The sequence below is a fragment of the Lipotes vexillifer genome, unplaced genomic scaffold (genome assembly GCF_000442215.2).
Source record: "Lipotes vexillifer unplaced genomic scaffold, Lipotes_vexillifer_v1.1 scaffold691, whole genome shotgun sequence".
Lineage (NCBI taxonomy): Eukaryota > Metazoa > Chordata > Mammalia > Artiodactyla > Lipotidae > Lipotes > Lipotes vexillifer.
Genome location: NW_006788040.1, coordinates 521,219 through 538,438, shown reverse-complemented (window position 1 = coordinate 538,438; position 17,220 = coordinate 521,219). Strand labels below are relative to the sequence as shown.

The 17,220-nt window shown below is 40.6% G+C and overlaps 1 protein-coding gene across 1 annotated transcript in view; it reads right to left on the bottom strand.

Moving 5' to 3' along the window:
- GRK3 (G protein-coupled receptor kinase 3) overlaps positions 1–17,220 on the bottom strand; it is a 119,458-nt gene that overhangs the window by 37,785 nt on the left and 64,453 nt on the right. Inside the window, exons 4-8 of the mRNA XM_007461132.1 lie at positions 15,694–15,795; positions 13,719–13,793; positions 8,404–8,465; positions 3,505–3,556; positions 1,311–1,402 (exon numbers count right to left, since the gene is read on the bottom strand). Coding sequence (XP_007461194.1) covers positions 1,311–1,402; positions 3,505–3,556; positions 8,404–8,465; positions 13,719–13,793; positions 15,694–15,795 — 383 coding nt within the window. The remainder of the gene's footprint in view (positions 1–1,310; positions 1,403–3,504; positions 3,557–8,403; positions 8,466–13,718; positions 13,794–15,693; positions 15,796–17,220) is intronic.

Sequence of the window (17,220 nt, the reverse complement as noted above, 5' to 3'; positions counted from 1 at the left end):
TCAGCAGGACAAGGGAAAGCTGAAAGGAAATTTTTACAAGGGTTTTGGGGACTTGAGAATTCTGCATGCATGACTAAACTCCCACTGATATACTATGTCACAACACCCAGGTATACCAGTTGTCTGGCTGTGGTAGGACACACAAAATCCACTTAATCCTAACTTACTTACAACTTATAATGTTATGAGTTACAGCGAAACAGAGATAGATGTTCAAATTTGATATTTTTATCCACTCTTCCAGGAGTTCTGTAAGACAAATCCATTTGCGAGACACTGACTGGCTTAATTATGGGATCAAATATTGGCTTAATTATGGGATCAAAGCCCAACAGAGCACACATGAAGTGACGTGTTCTTGAAATATTTTTTATGATAAAGAATTTTCAAAATGCCTCATACTACTTCTATCACCACCCTGCTGTGACAATGTTTAATAAGACCTTTGGATTGCAGACCACAGAGAAGGCGGCAGCCACAGGTCTTGAGCCCCTCAGAGTAAGCAAGCTGAGGGCCCCTCGCCCCCAAGGGCAGGTGGCAGGTCACTGTCACTGGCAGCCGGGAGGCTGCAAAGGATGTGCTCGAGGATTCATGGGAGCTGAGCTTGGCCACTTCCTAGCTGTGTGACTCCTGAGAAGCGTCTACCCTTAACCTATAGAATAGAAGACTATTTACCACGCCCTGGCGGTTTCCGAGAGTCAGCTGAAATCGTAAATGTGTATGGAGAGACAAATTGATATCATTTACTTCTAACAACAACACGTGACAGACTGGGCATCCTCAACACCTCGACAAGCAGTTATGACGAAGTAAAACTAAAATTTAGTGAAAGGTAACGAACGACAAGTAAAGCGCATCATTTAGGATCAGAAAGCCCACCGTGCAGCACAGAACTGGAAGGTATTTTTTCTATCACCCCAAACTGCACATGCTAAATCACAGGTGGGTCAGGAGAGAATGTCTCTCCCCTGCAAAGCAGAGAATTCTCTGCAGTCTGATCGGACTGGGAGGCCATACATAACACCCCTTCTTGGCCACCTCTGGATTCCTGGCTCTTCACCCATGGCCTGAACCACTGCAGGCTCCCGATACATGGTTTCTGGTTACCTTCCCATTCAGCCCTAAGAGGCAGAAGTTCCAGATCATCTCGTTTGCTATGCTTTACAAAATACAGCCTACTTCCTTCTGAGGTAAATTACTGCAGGTGTGAGATCACGGGCTTCCATAAATCTACATAGGGGTTTTCTTTTGACGCGAGCATAAAATTCTCTTAATATTCCCAGCAAAATATATGAGCCTAGAAAGCTTACATTTTTCCAGTGTCTGCTTTCCTGCAACCATATACTTCACCGAATCCTCCTCGTCCAATAATCCTATGTACGCTGAAATCATTCATGGTCAACTGTGAATTCAAAATGCGACATGGAAACGTAAAACTGCATAAAAATTATGCTGTTGTTTTCATGTAAAACATATACAGTTATTAAAATAGCGATTCAGATACACCTGCCCTTTCCGTGACTGGTCCCTCAAACTGAGAGGTGAGAAGCACAAGGTGGCAGGACATTCTAGAAGCACCTTCTACGCAAACTGCACAGAATGCACACCACGGGAGGCAAATGGGAAGATGACACAGTGGTAGCCGAGTCAGATTGGTTTTCCGATCTCATAAATCTTATATTGGACGATGTACGCTTTGAAGACAAGTGAATGTGAAATTTCCACTCAAAACACAAAGCAACGTCAGCTACTCTGAAGTCTAAAGTTTGGGAACAGTTCAGCAAAGGCCAGGAACATAATGGTAGAAAAACAGGTCCACGTCAAGGCCATCTATGTTTTCCTAACTGTGGGCCATGTGATCAGAAAGCCCAACAGATGCTGGCCGTGTGAATGTTTTATCAATAACGTCAGTGAGTAGAGAGGACTCATGCTGGGCATGTGAGCATGAAACCAGACCAAGTGCGAGTAACTCTATGAAGAGGCTTTATTCATAAGCACTTTGTCAGTATCATCCCAGCAGTGCCCTGCTCCCTAAGCAGTTTTCATGGCATTAGACGGTACAAAGGCAGACAGATAGTCCTATGTTCGTGGTAAGAGGCCATCAGATAACAGCAAATGCCTACTAGTTTATGTATCCTGGCAAATGAAAGGTCAGATGCTTGAAGGGTTTCCTGCAGCCGGGGAGGGGCATCTGGCCCACTGGCTTCATGTTTGGTGCTCAGAGGACGTGAGGACGTGAAGACGTGAGGACACCACGTCTGCTAAAGGAACTCAAGCACAAGGAAGATCCACAGCAGATATAAGGGATTTTTTTTTGGCCGTGCTGCGGCACGCCACAGCAACAGACCAGGGATCGAACCCATGCTCCCTGCAGTGGAAGCGTGGAGTCCTAACCACTGGATCACCAGGGAAGTCCCAATAAGGGGTTATTTTTAAAAATGTGTCACTGCCTCTTGCTTCTCAATCCTGCCAGGAAATGGGGTGGAGAGAGGAGGTTAAAAAGAAGAAGGGGCTTCCCTGGTGGCGCAGTCGTTGGGAATCTTCCTGCCAACGCAGGGGACATGGGTTCGAGCCCTGGTCTGGGAAGATCCCACATGCCGCAGAGCAACTAAGCCCGTGAGCCACAACTACTGAGCCTGCGCGTCTGGAGCCTGTGCTCCGCAACGGGAGAGGCCACGACAGTGAGAGGCCCGCGTACCGCGATGAAGAGTGGCCCCCGCTCACCGCAACTGGAGAAAGCCCTCGCACAGAAACGAAGACCCAACACAGCCAAAAATAAATAGATTAATTAATTTTTTTTTTTTTAAAAAAAGAAGAAAAAACCCACTTCTTCCAATAGCACTGCTGAAGTAAAAAACTAAAAAAAAAAAATCCAGTTATTTCTTTTTCTCAATTGCTAACCTATGTGAAGGGAGAGCACGAAGGAAAGGGGAAGAGAAACGCACTCTCTAAAAGCGAAGCAAAGAACATGCCCTAGAATTACTGACAGTGAAAAGCTAACAGAAGATACAATGCTAAGGGGTTAATGTCAGAAAGTAGCCTGTCTTTGAGGACTGCTTTTATCATTCTCAAAATAACAAAAAAGATGAAACTGTGGTCTAGTAAAAGATGTCGTCATGTTTATTATTACATCACTGCGCCTAAGAATAAGAAGAAAAGGAACTTTACCAAGACGGCATGAGGCGCCGGCAAACGGGAATCACATTACGTAGAAGACTTGTATTTTTACAACTACTTCTGTTAAAGGGTCGGTTACCGCTTAAAATAACCATTCTTAAATGAATAAACACATTCTTACACAAATATGAGAAAAGAGAATTAAAATTCAGAGTGTTTACAATCGGGTATAGGAGGATGGAGCTTTCATGCATAACGCCATAAGCACGACATCTGTTTGGGTAGCGTGTTACCCTTGGGAGTATGCTGCCGAATAAAATATTTTCTCACGAAGCTGAGCCAGAGGAAATTTTTATTTAAAAAAAGAAAGGCAAAGATGATACTCACATGGATATTTAATTCCACGTTTTTCCACTGACAAAATCTAGTGAACTTGTCACTGAAAAAGAACGTAAGGAATTACTGAAAAGTTAAATATCGAGTTAACGGAGAAACTGGAATTGTACTGCCTGTGTTGCTTCTCAAACGGAGTAAGTTTTCCTGACCATTTTTTCCACAAAGGATTCACCTGGTATTTAAGGCCTTATTTTATGATTCAAATGGAAGCCTTTGTGTTTCTCCTTTAATTGTCATTATGCTGTGGTAACATCTTTATCTGAGTCAGCGCTGTCCAACAGGCGGGTACCAGAAGCTGCGCACGTAATTTAATTTTAATAATATATTTTATTTCAACCAATATATCAAAAAATTATCATTTCAACATAAAATTAAATCAAATCAATATACAATTTTAATGAGATAGTCTACATTCTTGCTTTTCTATGAAGTCTTTGAAATCTGGTGGGTATTTGCCCATCTTAATTCAGACTAATCACATTTCAAGAGTTCCACAGCTACACGTGGTCAGTGGCTACCATACTGGACAGTGCAGCTCTCAATGACAAAAAAATTGCTGTTCACAAATAATTAGAGGGGTAGCAAATATAATACCTAAATAGTGCTTATCATGCCCCAGGCCCTGTTCATCTACTCCTCCAACAACTCCGTGATCAGGTACCGTCATGATGCCCAACTTACAGCCAAGACCACCTGAGCTTGCCCAAGGTCACTCAGAGAGAGAATGGGTGGAGCCGGATTTGAACCCAAACCAATGTCTGCCTCACAAAGATGCAAACAGTGCAGGAGAGAAACCCTCAGACGAGAATCGCAAGATGGAAATCATACTGCACTGATAAACTCCCAGTTCACTCAACTGCTGGAGGAGTGTTTTTTTCATCCATGAAGTAAGAAATGTATCTATCCCATTAATAAAGGCATGACTGGGATTATTTTTTATTAATGAGCAACATATCTAAAAAATGTTTGCTTTTAATTTTTTTTTCAGAAGAAATGCATTCTGGATTGAATACTCCTTAAAAGCAAAGAACATTTCTGGTGATTGCTGGACTTCATCTAGCCCCTGGCATGATTCCTTAAATAGGAATGGTATTCAGGGTTCTATGAAGGAATGAATGAATTAAAAAAGGAAGAAAGGGAAGGAGAGAGAAAGGCAGGAAGAGAGGGAGGGAGTTCTTATGAAGTGCAAGTTACAGGTATTATCAGCACTATAATACGATGCCTTAAGGCATCCAAATATCCCAAGTCCCTGGGGGTTTCATCTAATACGCCTTCTAAGGATCTTTTAAAAATATTTCTGAGGCTAATAATCAAATTAAGAATTAAAAGCAGAAGAACTCTTGTAATTACATAGCATCTTTCTCCAGTGACTCTGAAATGACTTTTAAAGAGTGTTTTTCATTGATCCTCCTAACATCTCTATGAGGTCGGTAAAATAAATTTTGAGCTTCTGAGAGTTATTTCAAAGAGTTTTTTTAAAAAGCATGGTGAGTGCAAAAGGTGAAACCACACTGGGGTGAATAAATCCATGACTCTGAAATCACTTGGTGTGTGAGGCTAGCGCACACCCTGCCTTCTTACGGATTCTGGAGTTCAGAGACGGCAACGGAGGTGGGGGTCGGGGGGTGGGGTGGGATCTGTCACATTTTATGAACTTGCAAACTAGCTGGGGAAGGTAAACAACCAGGGAGAGAGGAGTGGCCCTGCTGGCCAAGAGAAGAGTCGAGGAGAATCAACTCCCAACCCATACCCTGCGCCAAAAGAACACACACTCCACCAAAAAATAAGAACAGATATTTTGCCCATTAAATACGATAGCAAGTCCTTCTTTAGAAAGTACAGACGGCTGCTGGGTGTCCTGGCTGTCGTGTGCCCACGGGGTTCCTTGAGCTCCATTCCTAGGCAATATCTAGTCACTAGAATGGGCACTTCTGGATGGGGAGGAGGAACCGGGGCTGAGAATAGGGCAGAGCCTGGGCAGCACAGGGCTTCAGAGCCAGAGCCCTTGCAGGTGACTTAACTGCCGCCTCGGAGGGAAGAGCAGGGGTGAAAGACACAAAGACGACTGGGGCAGGGCGAGGGTGAGCAGAACGAACGTTTTTAACTATAACCCCTGACATGGGCTTTAGATTACTGAGCAATCTGATGTTTACTGCTGAAGCGAGGCTCACCAGCCGCACCCAGAAGAGGGAAAGCCTCCCTCTGGGATTCAGCCCCACTGGGAACTTAACCCCGTGTCCCTGCTGGGCCTCAGGAGAAGGTGGAGAGGCAGGCTCAGCACTGCTGAAGACGTCCTCTTTTTTTTTTTAATTTAATTGAAGTATAATGGATTTACAGTGTGTTAATTTCTGAACAGCACAGTGATTCAGTTATACACATATATATTCTTTTTCATTATGGTTTATCACAGGATACATGTGATATATATTCATTATATATTCATTATGGTTTATCTAGTTCATTATTCATTATGGTTTATCTAGTTTCCTGCTATACAGTAGGACCTTGTTGTTTATCCATTCTCTATATACTAGTTTGCATCTGCTAACCCCAAACTCCCAGTCCAACCCCTGCCCCACCCCGCCTCCCCCTTGGCAACCATAAGCCTGTTCTCTACATGAAGACTTCCTCTTTACCTCTCTACTCTCAAACTGCAGTGTGGCCACCAAGAAAAATCACCTGAACCGTGAGGCCCTCAGAGAACACGGCCAGTCCTGACGATGCTGAAGTCTACAAGGGTCTATTTATGGAGTGCCTGTGCTTTTCAAAACCCAAACTCTGGACTTCCCTGGTGGCGCAGTGGTTAAGAATCCGCCTGCCAATGCAGGGGACACGGGTTCGAGCCCTGGTCTGGGACAACCCCACATGCCGCGGAACAACTAAGCCCGTGTGCCATAACTACTGAGCCTGCGCTCTAGAGCCCGCGAGCCAAAACTACTGAAGCCTGCAGGCCTAGAGCCCGTGCTCCACAACAAGAAGCCACCGCAATGAGAAGCCCGCGCACCGCAATCAAGAGTAGCCCCCGCTCACCGCAACTAGAGAAAGCCCGCGCGCAGCAACGAAAACCCAACGCAGGCAAAAATAAATAATAAATTAATTATTTAACAACTAAAAAACCCAAACTCTAAACTCTTGGCCTGACAATGGATTCTTTTACTGTTAATTTGATAATGTATTAACATAAAAAGAACCAAAAAATAATATATACATATATAAATGAACTGACTTTAAAAATAATTCATTTATATAAAACGGTAACAGTTTAAGAAAATCCAGTGTGCATGCTTGCCTAAAATGCAAACAGCTTCACTTGTATTTCCTGTGGTGATAAGAGTGAATGGCTAGTGGGAGGAGGCTGGGAGAGGGATGGATTAGGAGTCTGGGTTTAACAGATGTTAACTTTTACATGGAGGATTGATAAATAACAAGGTCCTACTATATAGCACAGGGAACTATATTCAACATCCTGGGATAAACCGTAATGGAAAAGAATATGAAAAAGAATGTGTGTGTGTGTACATATATACATATATAATTGAGTCACTTTGCTGTACAGCAGAAATTAACACTGTAAATCAACTATACGTCAACAAAACTAAAAACAAAAAAACCCACAGTGAATGGTTAACTCAGTGGGAGAAAATGACGGTGCAGGTTTACCTGGTGGATACACAATGGAGTTAACAAGACCTCTTCCCCGATTTTAATTACCATCCCCATTTCTCCCCTCTCCACCAGGGATCATATAACAGTGAGGTTGACCCAGGAGTTTGGGAAAAGTCAGATTTTAGAACCAACAGCAGTGGAGACGGCCCAGGACTTGGTTGAGTCTCACCCCTGGGCCGGCATCCTATCCCCTCAGTTTGATTCCAGGGCTTTTTGGCAAAGCCTCCGCTCCTACTCAGAAAAATGTAATCATTTGTATGCAGATTCATTTCCTGAAGTATTGACTCTACTCCAAGATAAAATTATCTCTTGAACTCTGGTAGAATCATGACACAACTTTTTTTATTTTATTTTAATTATTTTAGTTCTATGAACATGTGGCGAAAAAAAGAAAACTGCACTTTAGTATCTTCTCTTAAAGGGCAACTATTGAACAGCTGCAGGCTGCTCCGTCGATGAGGCACGGTCATCACGACAACTGTCTAGAAATTAGCCGAGTTTATGGAGAAAAGTACAGTCAGTGTGAATGCAGACTGAGTGTTAGAAAGTCCAGTTCCAAAGGTGCATCATCATAGAGGCACACTCAAAATACTGAAGGATTGACTCTTAGGTGCCTGAGAAGCATGTGAACACTTTTATAGGCATTACCGAAAATTTTCAGAATTTTATAGGACAGACATACCCTATAGCTTGAGTAACCCAGAGGGACGTATTTATCGGGTACATTAATGATATATATGACTACAGACATTTGCCGATACTTAAATTCTACTCCGTAAAGAATCAAGAGAAGGCTTGTCTCACTTTGAAGGATATGATTTCAACATATAAACAAATGAATTAGACATAGACTCGTGCTTGCATTAGCAAAGTTGTCCCAATAAGATACTTTTAATTGTGAGGTTCCTTAGCCTATTTAAATTTTGGACCATTTGGAAGCTAAAGAACTAAAGGTCAACGGGATGTTAAGATATACAAATCCTAAATTATAAAGTACAGAGGAAACAATCGAATGCAAAGCCTGGCACATAGCACATGGTCAATAAATGCTTGTTGAATGAATAAATTAACACATTTTAAGGACAGCACTTATTGGGTAAAATGAGGTACACCTACACAGTACAAGATCTTATCAGTATAAATACAATGATATATAACTAAGATAATGTTACACGTCAAATATATCTCTATTAAAAAAAACATTTTATACATATAGTTTCATACCTTTCCATGAATTTTTGAAAAATGCTGCCTCGAAGACTTTCACAAATTTCTTCTATGTATGGCTGGAAAGGATGGAAAAGAAATTCCACACTGTATCAGTAAGAACATAATAAAGTGAAAAACAGAAAAGGATGAGACTCACACGAGGTGAGGCTCCAAATTACGTGCTCCCAACAGCACCTTGTACTCGCCCTTCGCAGCCTTGTCCAATTTTCACCAGTGGACTCATGGTCACGATTATTTACTTGTAGTAATCTACACCACTCAATGGCATGTTCCATGAAGGCAAGGACAGGTCTGTCCTGTGTGCCACTGCATCCCTCCTGCCGAGCACGGCTCCTGGCAAGTCACAGACACATCTTAAATGGCTGGAATTAGCTTCATGGGCATGTGACCCATGCAGTCCCACAGAAGAGCCCAGGGCTCGGTTTGGTGCCCTGCTGTTGTCATCCTGAAATTCTTAATAATTTCTGAACAAGGGCCCCCAGGTTTTCATTGTGTATTGAGCCTTGTAGTTATGTAGTGCATCCTATAAATTACTATTAATTATATAATTGCTATTAATTATGATTATCAGAAATGATCAGCATTAATATTGACTTTTAAAGACTAAAAGCCAAGGGACCCACAGAGTAAATTATTTTTTAAATCAGCTATTCCCAAGGTCTCTGAGCAAGTTCACGGCTAAGCGGGGATTAAGGCAAGGGCTCCTTGCTCACATGTGCAGTGCCCTTTCCCTGTGGAGAACAATCTACTTCAATATCATGCCACTTTACACATTACCAAATAAACTGCATAAACTTATTTTTCATGGGATGGACTTCAAACCAAGAACTATAAAAATATCAAATGCCAACATTTCACAGCTCAGCCTGGAGCCACTTAGATAGTTTTGGAAAATATCTTCATACCCTACACTCACTGAATGATGCAAATTTAGTGTTTTCTGTGTCTTCGTAGATCATCCTGAAAATGTGCAAAAAAGAAGGACCAGATCAGGAACCGTCCAAGGCAAGTGATCAAACTAGGAAGTTTGCAGAAGCCACAGTCACCAACACAGGCAGTGAGACCACCACACCTCGCCTGGGAGCCTCACTTCCTGCCACGGGGCTAAGCCACCTCCACCCCCTGGCAGGGCTACTGCTGTCCTGGGCGGGACACCGGAACTCGTCCCTAAAACCAAGTGGACTTTGTCCCCTCCTTAGTAACAGGGGAAGCTGAACTCTCTCTCTGAAGCCCCTTCCAGCTCTGAAGTCCTGTGTTTCTATGATGACACATAATAGCAATCTTTGCTAACTCTTCTAGATGCTAAAGACGAAGGGCCACAAGTCTCAAAAGGTTCAAAAGACAAAAGAGATCAAGTGTTGAAAGATATATGAAAAGCCTAAATTTGTATATCACAGATTTCCTATTTACAAAAACATGTTAATATTCTTTCATATTTCATAAAATAGCCTGTACTTTTGCTAATAAAAGTTCACCAGAAATTCTTAAGACTGGATATGATATACTACACTGCCACTTTCAACACAAAGAACTACAAAATGTGTCGGGTAAGCAGTGCAAAAGCGAGAGTTCAATAGTGGGGTCATGAGCAAACAACCTCACCTGATTCTCAGTTCCCTTAATCTGTAAAATGGGAGAGTCACATCTAATTTTCAAGGCCACTGTGAGAATTTAATAAGATTAAGAATGCTGAGAGCCAAGCACAGGGCCTGGCATGTTCTAGGAACCTAAATGTAAACCAGGAGCCCTCCCGACTCTTGCCACCAAATGTACCTGTGCAATTATTTATTTCTAAAGTTAATTTTGCAAACAAAAAGAATAAAAAGTATTCTGTATTTACTTTCAGAGCATCTTTTTTACTACCTTCTTCTTCTTGATAAGAAATGTCAACTCAGGCATCACACTTCCTGATGTCTAAATGTATGAAAAACCTACAGTAATCAAAATAGTATCGTACTGACATAAAAACAGACATTATGGACCAATGGAACAGAATAGAGTCCAGAAATAAATCCACACACTTATGGTCAACTAACCTTTGACAAGGGTGTCAAGCACACAATGCGGAAAGGATAGTCTCTCCAATAAATGGAGAATGAGACTGGACCCTTATCTCACACGTATACAAAAAATCAACTCAAGATGAATTAAGGACTTAAATATAAGACCTGAAAGTGTACAACCACTAGAAGAAAACACAGGGGAAAAAACGTCTTGACATTTGCCTGGATGATGATTTTCTGGAAGTGACATCAAAAATTCAGGCAACAAAAGCAAAAACAGACAAGTGGGATTGAATCAAACTAAAAAGCTTCTGCAGAGCAAAGGAAACAATTACCAGAGTGAAAAGGCAACCTGTAGAATGAAAGAAGATATTTGCAAACCATATATCTGATAAGGGGTTAATATTCAAAATATACGAGGAACTCGACTCAACAGCCAAAAACCAAATAACCGGATTCAAAAGGGGGCTGAGACCTGAATAGACATTTTTCGAAAGGCAGACAAATGGCCAACAGGCATACGAAAAGGTGCTCAACAACACTAATTATCAAGGAAATGCAAATCAAAGCCACAATGAGATATCACCTCACATCTGTTAGGATGGCTATTATCAGGAAGCCAAGAGGTAAGTTGTTGGTAAGGATGTAGAGTAAAGGGAGCCCTTGTGCACTGTTGGTGGGAATGTAAATTGGTGCAGCCATTATGGAAAACAGTATAAGGATTCCTCAAAAAATTAAAAACAGAACTACCATATTATCCAGCAATCCCTTCTGGTATATACCCAAAGGAAATGAAATCAGTATCTTGAAGAGATATAAGCACGCTCATGTTCACTGCGGCATTATTCACAACAGTAATGATACAGAAACAAACTAAGTGTCTATCGATGGATGAATGGATAAAGAAAATGTGGTATGTATATATATATATATATATATATATATATATATATACATACATATATATATATATATATATATATATAAACACACAATGGTATAGTATTCAGTCTTTAACAAGAAGGAAATCCTGCCATTTGTGACACCATGGGTGAATCTGGAGAACATTATGGTAAGTGAAATAAGCCAGATACAGAAAGACAAATATGGTATGATCTCGTCCATACGTGGAATCTAAAAGAAGTCTAACTCATAAAAGCAGAGTAGAATGGTGGCTTCCAAGGGCTGGGAAGTGGGGGAAATGGGGAGATGGTGGTCAAAGGGTACAAAGTTTCAGTTATGCAGGATAAATAAGTTCTGGAGAGCTAATGTACAGCATGGGGACTACAGTTAATAATACTGTATTGTACACTGGAAATTTGGTAACAGAGTTGATCGTAAGTGTTCTCACCCCCACACATACACACAGACACACACACACAAATGTAACTAGGTGAGGTGATGGATATGTTAATTAGTTTGATTATGACAATCACTTCACAACGAATACGTATATCAAAACATCATATTGTACACCTATAATTATATACAATTTTTATTTGTCAGTTATAACTCAGAAAGTCAGGGGAAAAAAAGAAATTCCAACTCAAAGAATATCAACTAACTTTATGGTTAATGTCCCTCTATAAACAGGACATCCAAACATATAACTTCTATCTATACTTTGATCACTATGTTCTGATGGTACATGTCACACTGAATTGCACTAATACACCTTCTTATTTAAATCAACTTAATAGGGACTATTTCCTTCACCTTTGAAATAAGAATACCAGCCATTCTATATCTATTTTACCAGAACATTACTTAATTATTTTCTTAAGAACAAATCAGTAAAGTGGTTTTGAAAGATATTGGAGAAGCTCCTAAATGACTGTTCCTTGAAGGCACAGAGAGAATTTTGGTGGTCTTTGTATCTCATCTGGAACTATCTTTTTAAATGTTATTTATGCTGCAGGAAAAGCTAGCATCAGAGTTGTAAAATCCACGTACTGTGAGGTATAATTTAGCGACGTTAGATGTAACTGACTACAAGACTGTCGCTGAACAGCGTCAAAGTCAGACAACTGAAGTTCTGACATGAAAATATCATGAAGGCAACAAACGGCAGATGTTCACATTGCACTTTTTGAATGTACAGTGTTTGATAAGAGCTGACATTTGTGGGGCATGGCAACAGACAGGCCTAGTGCAAAGGAACTCACATGCACTGAATCCTCAAGACCCCTGTTTGTGGGCGAGCCCGCTCTCACTTCTGCTTCACCGATGGGGAAACTGAAGGGAAGAGAGGTATGGTAGCTTTTGCCCAGGGTCTCGAAATCCAGGGCACTGAATTTCAGAGCCCAAGCTCACAGCCAACTAGACTATAAAAAGGTGTTACATTTTAAGAAAAGTCCATCTAATTATTTTGGCAGAAAGGCAGCACGCGGTTTGCTACTGCACACAAATGTTCTCAGAGCCAAATCAATATTTTCTCTGTAAGATAATCAGATTCATTTTGTAAGTAAATAAAACCTATCATAAGGCACCTAGGTAAAAATCAACTTAACTTCTCTGTAAATCACTGAATAATCCAGGAAATGGACAAATGATTTTCATGTATGAAAATCATTACATTAATGAACGGCATTCTTTCATAGTTCTTGTGACCCACAGAAACATGAAACGCACATTATCCACTTGAAAATTTGACCGTGTCCTTGCAAGCTGCCACCTCTATAGAAAACCCACAGGATGAGAGAAAAGGCTTTGGGGAGGAGAAACCATTACATCTGAAGATCAGCAAATACATCGGCCCATCAGTTGCGGATCAAGTTTTCTGAGGCTTGTCATTTAAATCTGCATGACTGTGTTGTGTTCAAGATACGACGAGCCAGGGCAAAGTCCAGTTCCTCAGTCACGACACCAAGGCCGTTCAAACATTCCCTCTTGATTCTTGAAAATGGATCTATTTCATCTGGGGGATAATCACCGTGGGGGTCAACACCTGTACCACTAGAAAGTAAATCTTGTCAAGTGCCCGCTCTTCACAGGTGCCTGGGATGTCAAACAGGAAAAGGCTTTTCCCTCCAACGTCTTGTCTTGATTGATTTATAGAAAACAACATTACAAGAACGCTCCAGTGGCGTTTTTCAGGAAAGCCTTCACGAAGAATGTCGGCAGAACAGCACATTTCAATGAGAAGACAGACAATATTAAACTTCAGTTCTTCCAGATAAACCTCCACGTAAGAAATACAGCCTCATATGTCAACTCCCCCAGCACTTTCACACATGCAAAGAATGGCCCCAAATCCAATTGTTAAGCAAACTAGAAACATTTATTGGGAAAGCACTTTAATCTTACCTGAAAAAGAGTTGATGTCACTTGTTTCTTGGATAGATGACTCTGCACGTGTTCTACAGCTTGCTTTGAGAATGGCTTTTAAAAATCAAAAAAACAATGTTTTTGCCACAAATATAAAACAGAGCAAACCTCTGTATGGTTTACAATATCAAACATAAAATTTAACACAAAAATTACTAAGCAGTAACCTACAGGGACTCCATCAACACGCATTCTTTAAAAAATCTGTTGGTGGTCTGCGGGCAAGCCAAACAGACGACTGCTCCTCTGAGCTTCCAGAGTTCTTAGATACCATGTCAAGAAGGATGCTGTGCCCAGGGGCATCCAACTGACATACCTAATCCCACAGGAGATCAAGATGACTTCGATTAAAAAAAGCTGTAAGGGGCTTCCCTGGTGGCGCAGTGGTTGAGGGTCCGCCTGCCGATGCAGGGGACACGGGTTCGTGCCCTGGTCCGGGAAGATCCCACATGCCGCGGAGCGGCTGGGCCCGTGAGCCGTGGCCGCTGAGCCTGCGCGTCCGGAGCCTGTGCTCCGCAACGGGAGAGGCCACAACAGTGAGAGGCCCGTGTACCACCAAAAAAAAAAAAAAAAAAAAAAAAAGCTGTAAGGAATCGTATTATCACCTTATTAAATGCATCATCCCTCAACTGGCTGATACTGGGGTCCTAAAAATGTAAAATTTATATTATATGAGAGAAAGTGAATGCATGAAAATATACATAAGAATTAAATGTCAGGACTGCAAAGCTAAATCACAGTGTTGAAAAGACTCTAGGTTAAGGAAAATCTTGCTGTAACCACAGGGGAGAGGAATTGGTTCTAAAACAATGAAACTCACACTGACAAAAATTACACACTGTCCTCCCCCAAAACTTCAAATTACGTCTGCAGCAATGCACAAGAAGAAGAGCTTAAAAAGCATATCACACCGCTAAAAACCCTCTAAATTGTTGACCTATATGAAAACTACGTTTACAGAGGCATTCACAGTGAACACCTGGCATTTACCAAGGTTCAACCACTCCCCAGCAAGGTAGCAAGGCACAGAGCATTACGATTAACTCTAGCTCAGAGGTTCAGTAAGCACTGTAGACAACACAAACACAGAAGCACGAACATATATCATTGTCATGACCACTGCTGTCCAGTCAGGCTCCCTGCAATGCTGGAAATGTGGTGAACCTGGGCTGACGCAGGAGCCACCAGCCACGTGTGGGTATTGAGCCCTTGAAATGTGGCTCATGAGGAATTAAACTTTTAATTCCATTTCGTTTTAATTAATTTAAACAATTTAAATACCCACATGTGGCTAGTGGCTACTGCATTGAACACAGCAGCCCAGGGCTCTTAGGGTACTCCTTTGGAAAACAGTCTTCATGTAGAGAGAGTACATGGTAAATTTTCATTATTAATTATTCCACTCACTACTGGTGGAATAATTTCCTAGGAACCCAGTTTATCCTAATGACTGAATTAGACTGTTTCTCTGATTTATCAATACAAGGGAAAAAAATGGTTTCAACCATCATTCAACTATTAATGAACTACATTAACACAATAATTACAATCCTTCTTATTAATTCAAAGAAAGCATTTAAGATTTTTATTGATCAATATATGATTAGCCTAACTGTTAAAGGAGAGCTAAATGAAAAACAATAAGCTTAATTTCCTTTAGAAAGTCTAGAATTGAGGTTGGCTTTTTCTTCCATTGATCTGCATTAGCCATTTTATCAATGTTTGGAGTCAAAGTATCCACTTTTGGAAACATACCAAGAGGACATGGAGCTACAGATACTGGATCCCTATTATCAGGAAACAAATGACAAAAACAGAATAAATGGGTTCCATCCTGGATGAATATCATTTAATTTTTAAACCTCTTCCACCTACTTTACCTTTCATTCTGGAAATGTTTGAAGGCTGTCTCATATTTACCCATACTAAAGTAATAAAACAAAGAGATACTTACATGTGAACAAGACAGCAACTCCTTCATGATGTAAGTATCATAAATTTGTCGACTTCTACAAAGGCGATCTTCCTCATTCTCAAGCTTTTCATATTCTTTTATCTGGATGGTTAAAAGTTACCATTGTTAAGTACTGTCTTCCTAGAAACTTACTTTATTGAAGGATATTACTAGTCTTGGCAGAAACCACTCGCACATGAGATCAAGCAAATTACTTGAATCGGCCATTCCACAGGAAACAACTATTTCTAATGTTGTAATAATGAAGTTGGAATAATTTAAATTCAACTTGGAACATACGAATGGATTTTTTCCTATGATGAACCTTGTCGCTTAAATTTAGAAACACAATATTAGGAAACAAATACTGCCATGGTTACAATTATCTTAACGATGCACCAGCCACGGACCATTCATCCTTGCCAAGTCTCCTTTCCAAAGCACAAATAATTTAAATTTGTCTGTAATCCAGTTCTAAGAGTTATGATGGGGCTCGTTCTCACTCAACCTCAGTGTTACAGAATTCAGGAGGAAAAAATAATAATAAATTGCTAGGATTCCTGCAAAGAGATGTTTAGAAATCAACTAAATATTTTGGAAATGCATTTACCATAGATAAAAGCATTGGTTTTTCACACTGGAACCTTCTCTGCACTCTAAAAGTATTAACAGAAAGGCTCCTTCAAATTGTATGTTTTGCCAATAACTTAAGGGAGGTAACCTGATGGGTGTTAAGACAGACCAAATAATAAAATGAGCTCTGGAAATATTTGCTTTATGAGGACATGGCCCCTATTACTCCAACCTCAAAACAGAAGTTCTCAGGTCAGAGAAGTATTTTTATTTATTTACAGAAATACATTTAATCTAAAAGACAAGAAGAGAATGAAAACACAAATGAAATATGGAGCTGGTAGGAAGACTGTTGCAAAGTTTTTCAATATAATGACTAATAACTACACAGAACTTATTTTTGGAAAAACAAATGCTCCCACCAAGGAGACAGTTGTAATACTGACTTCCATGATATCTGAGTGCTCTTTATTCTGCTATGACAAAAAGTGGGACTGATCACTCCTATGGGAGAGAGTATAAACTGAATAGAAATAAAAGTGACCTTTTTTACTGTACAGTCTAACAGTTTTGAAATCAAAACCAGTAAATCCTATGAAAATTTCTGATAATGCAAGGGCACGGTCGGCAGGGAGAGGAATATGTACAAGGCTGACGTCCTATACGAAGGCTTAACTGGTTCACACACAGAAAAATTCTGGGATCATCCTGATTGCCCTTAAATATCATCAGTGAGATGGCTGAAATTCACAAGTCTGTAACTGCCTGGGCTTAGAATGGAGTCTTCTTGGAACAGACACTAAAATTTAACAAAAAGGCAAGAGGACCAGGGCAGGTTGATACCCCATCCAAGAGGAAAACACTTTAAAAAAATTTTTTTATTTTAAAAAAATTTTTATAGAAATATAGTTGATTTACAATGTTATGTTAGTTTCAGGTATACAGCAAAGAGAT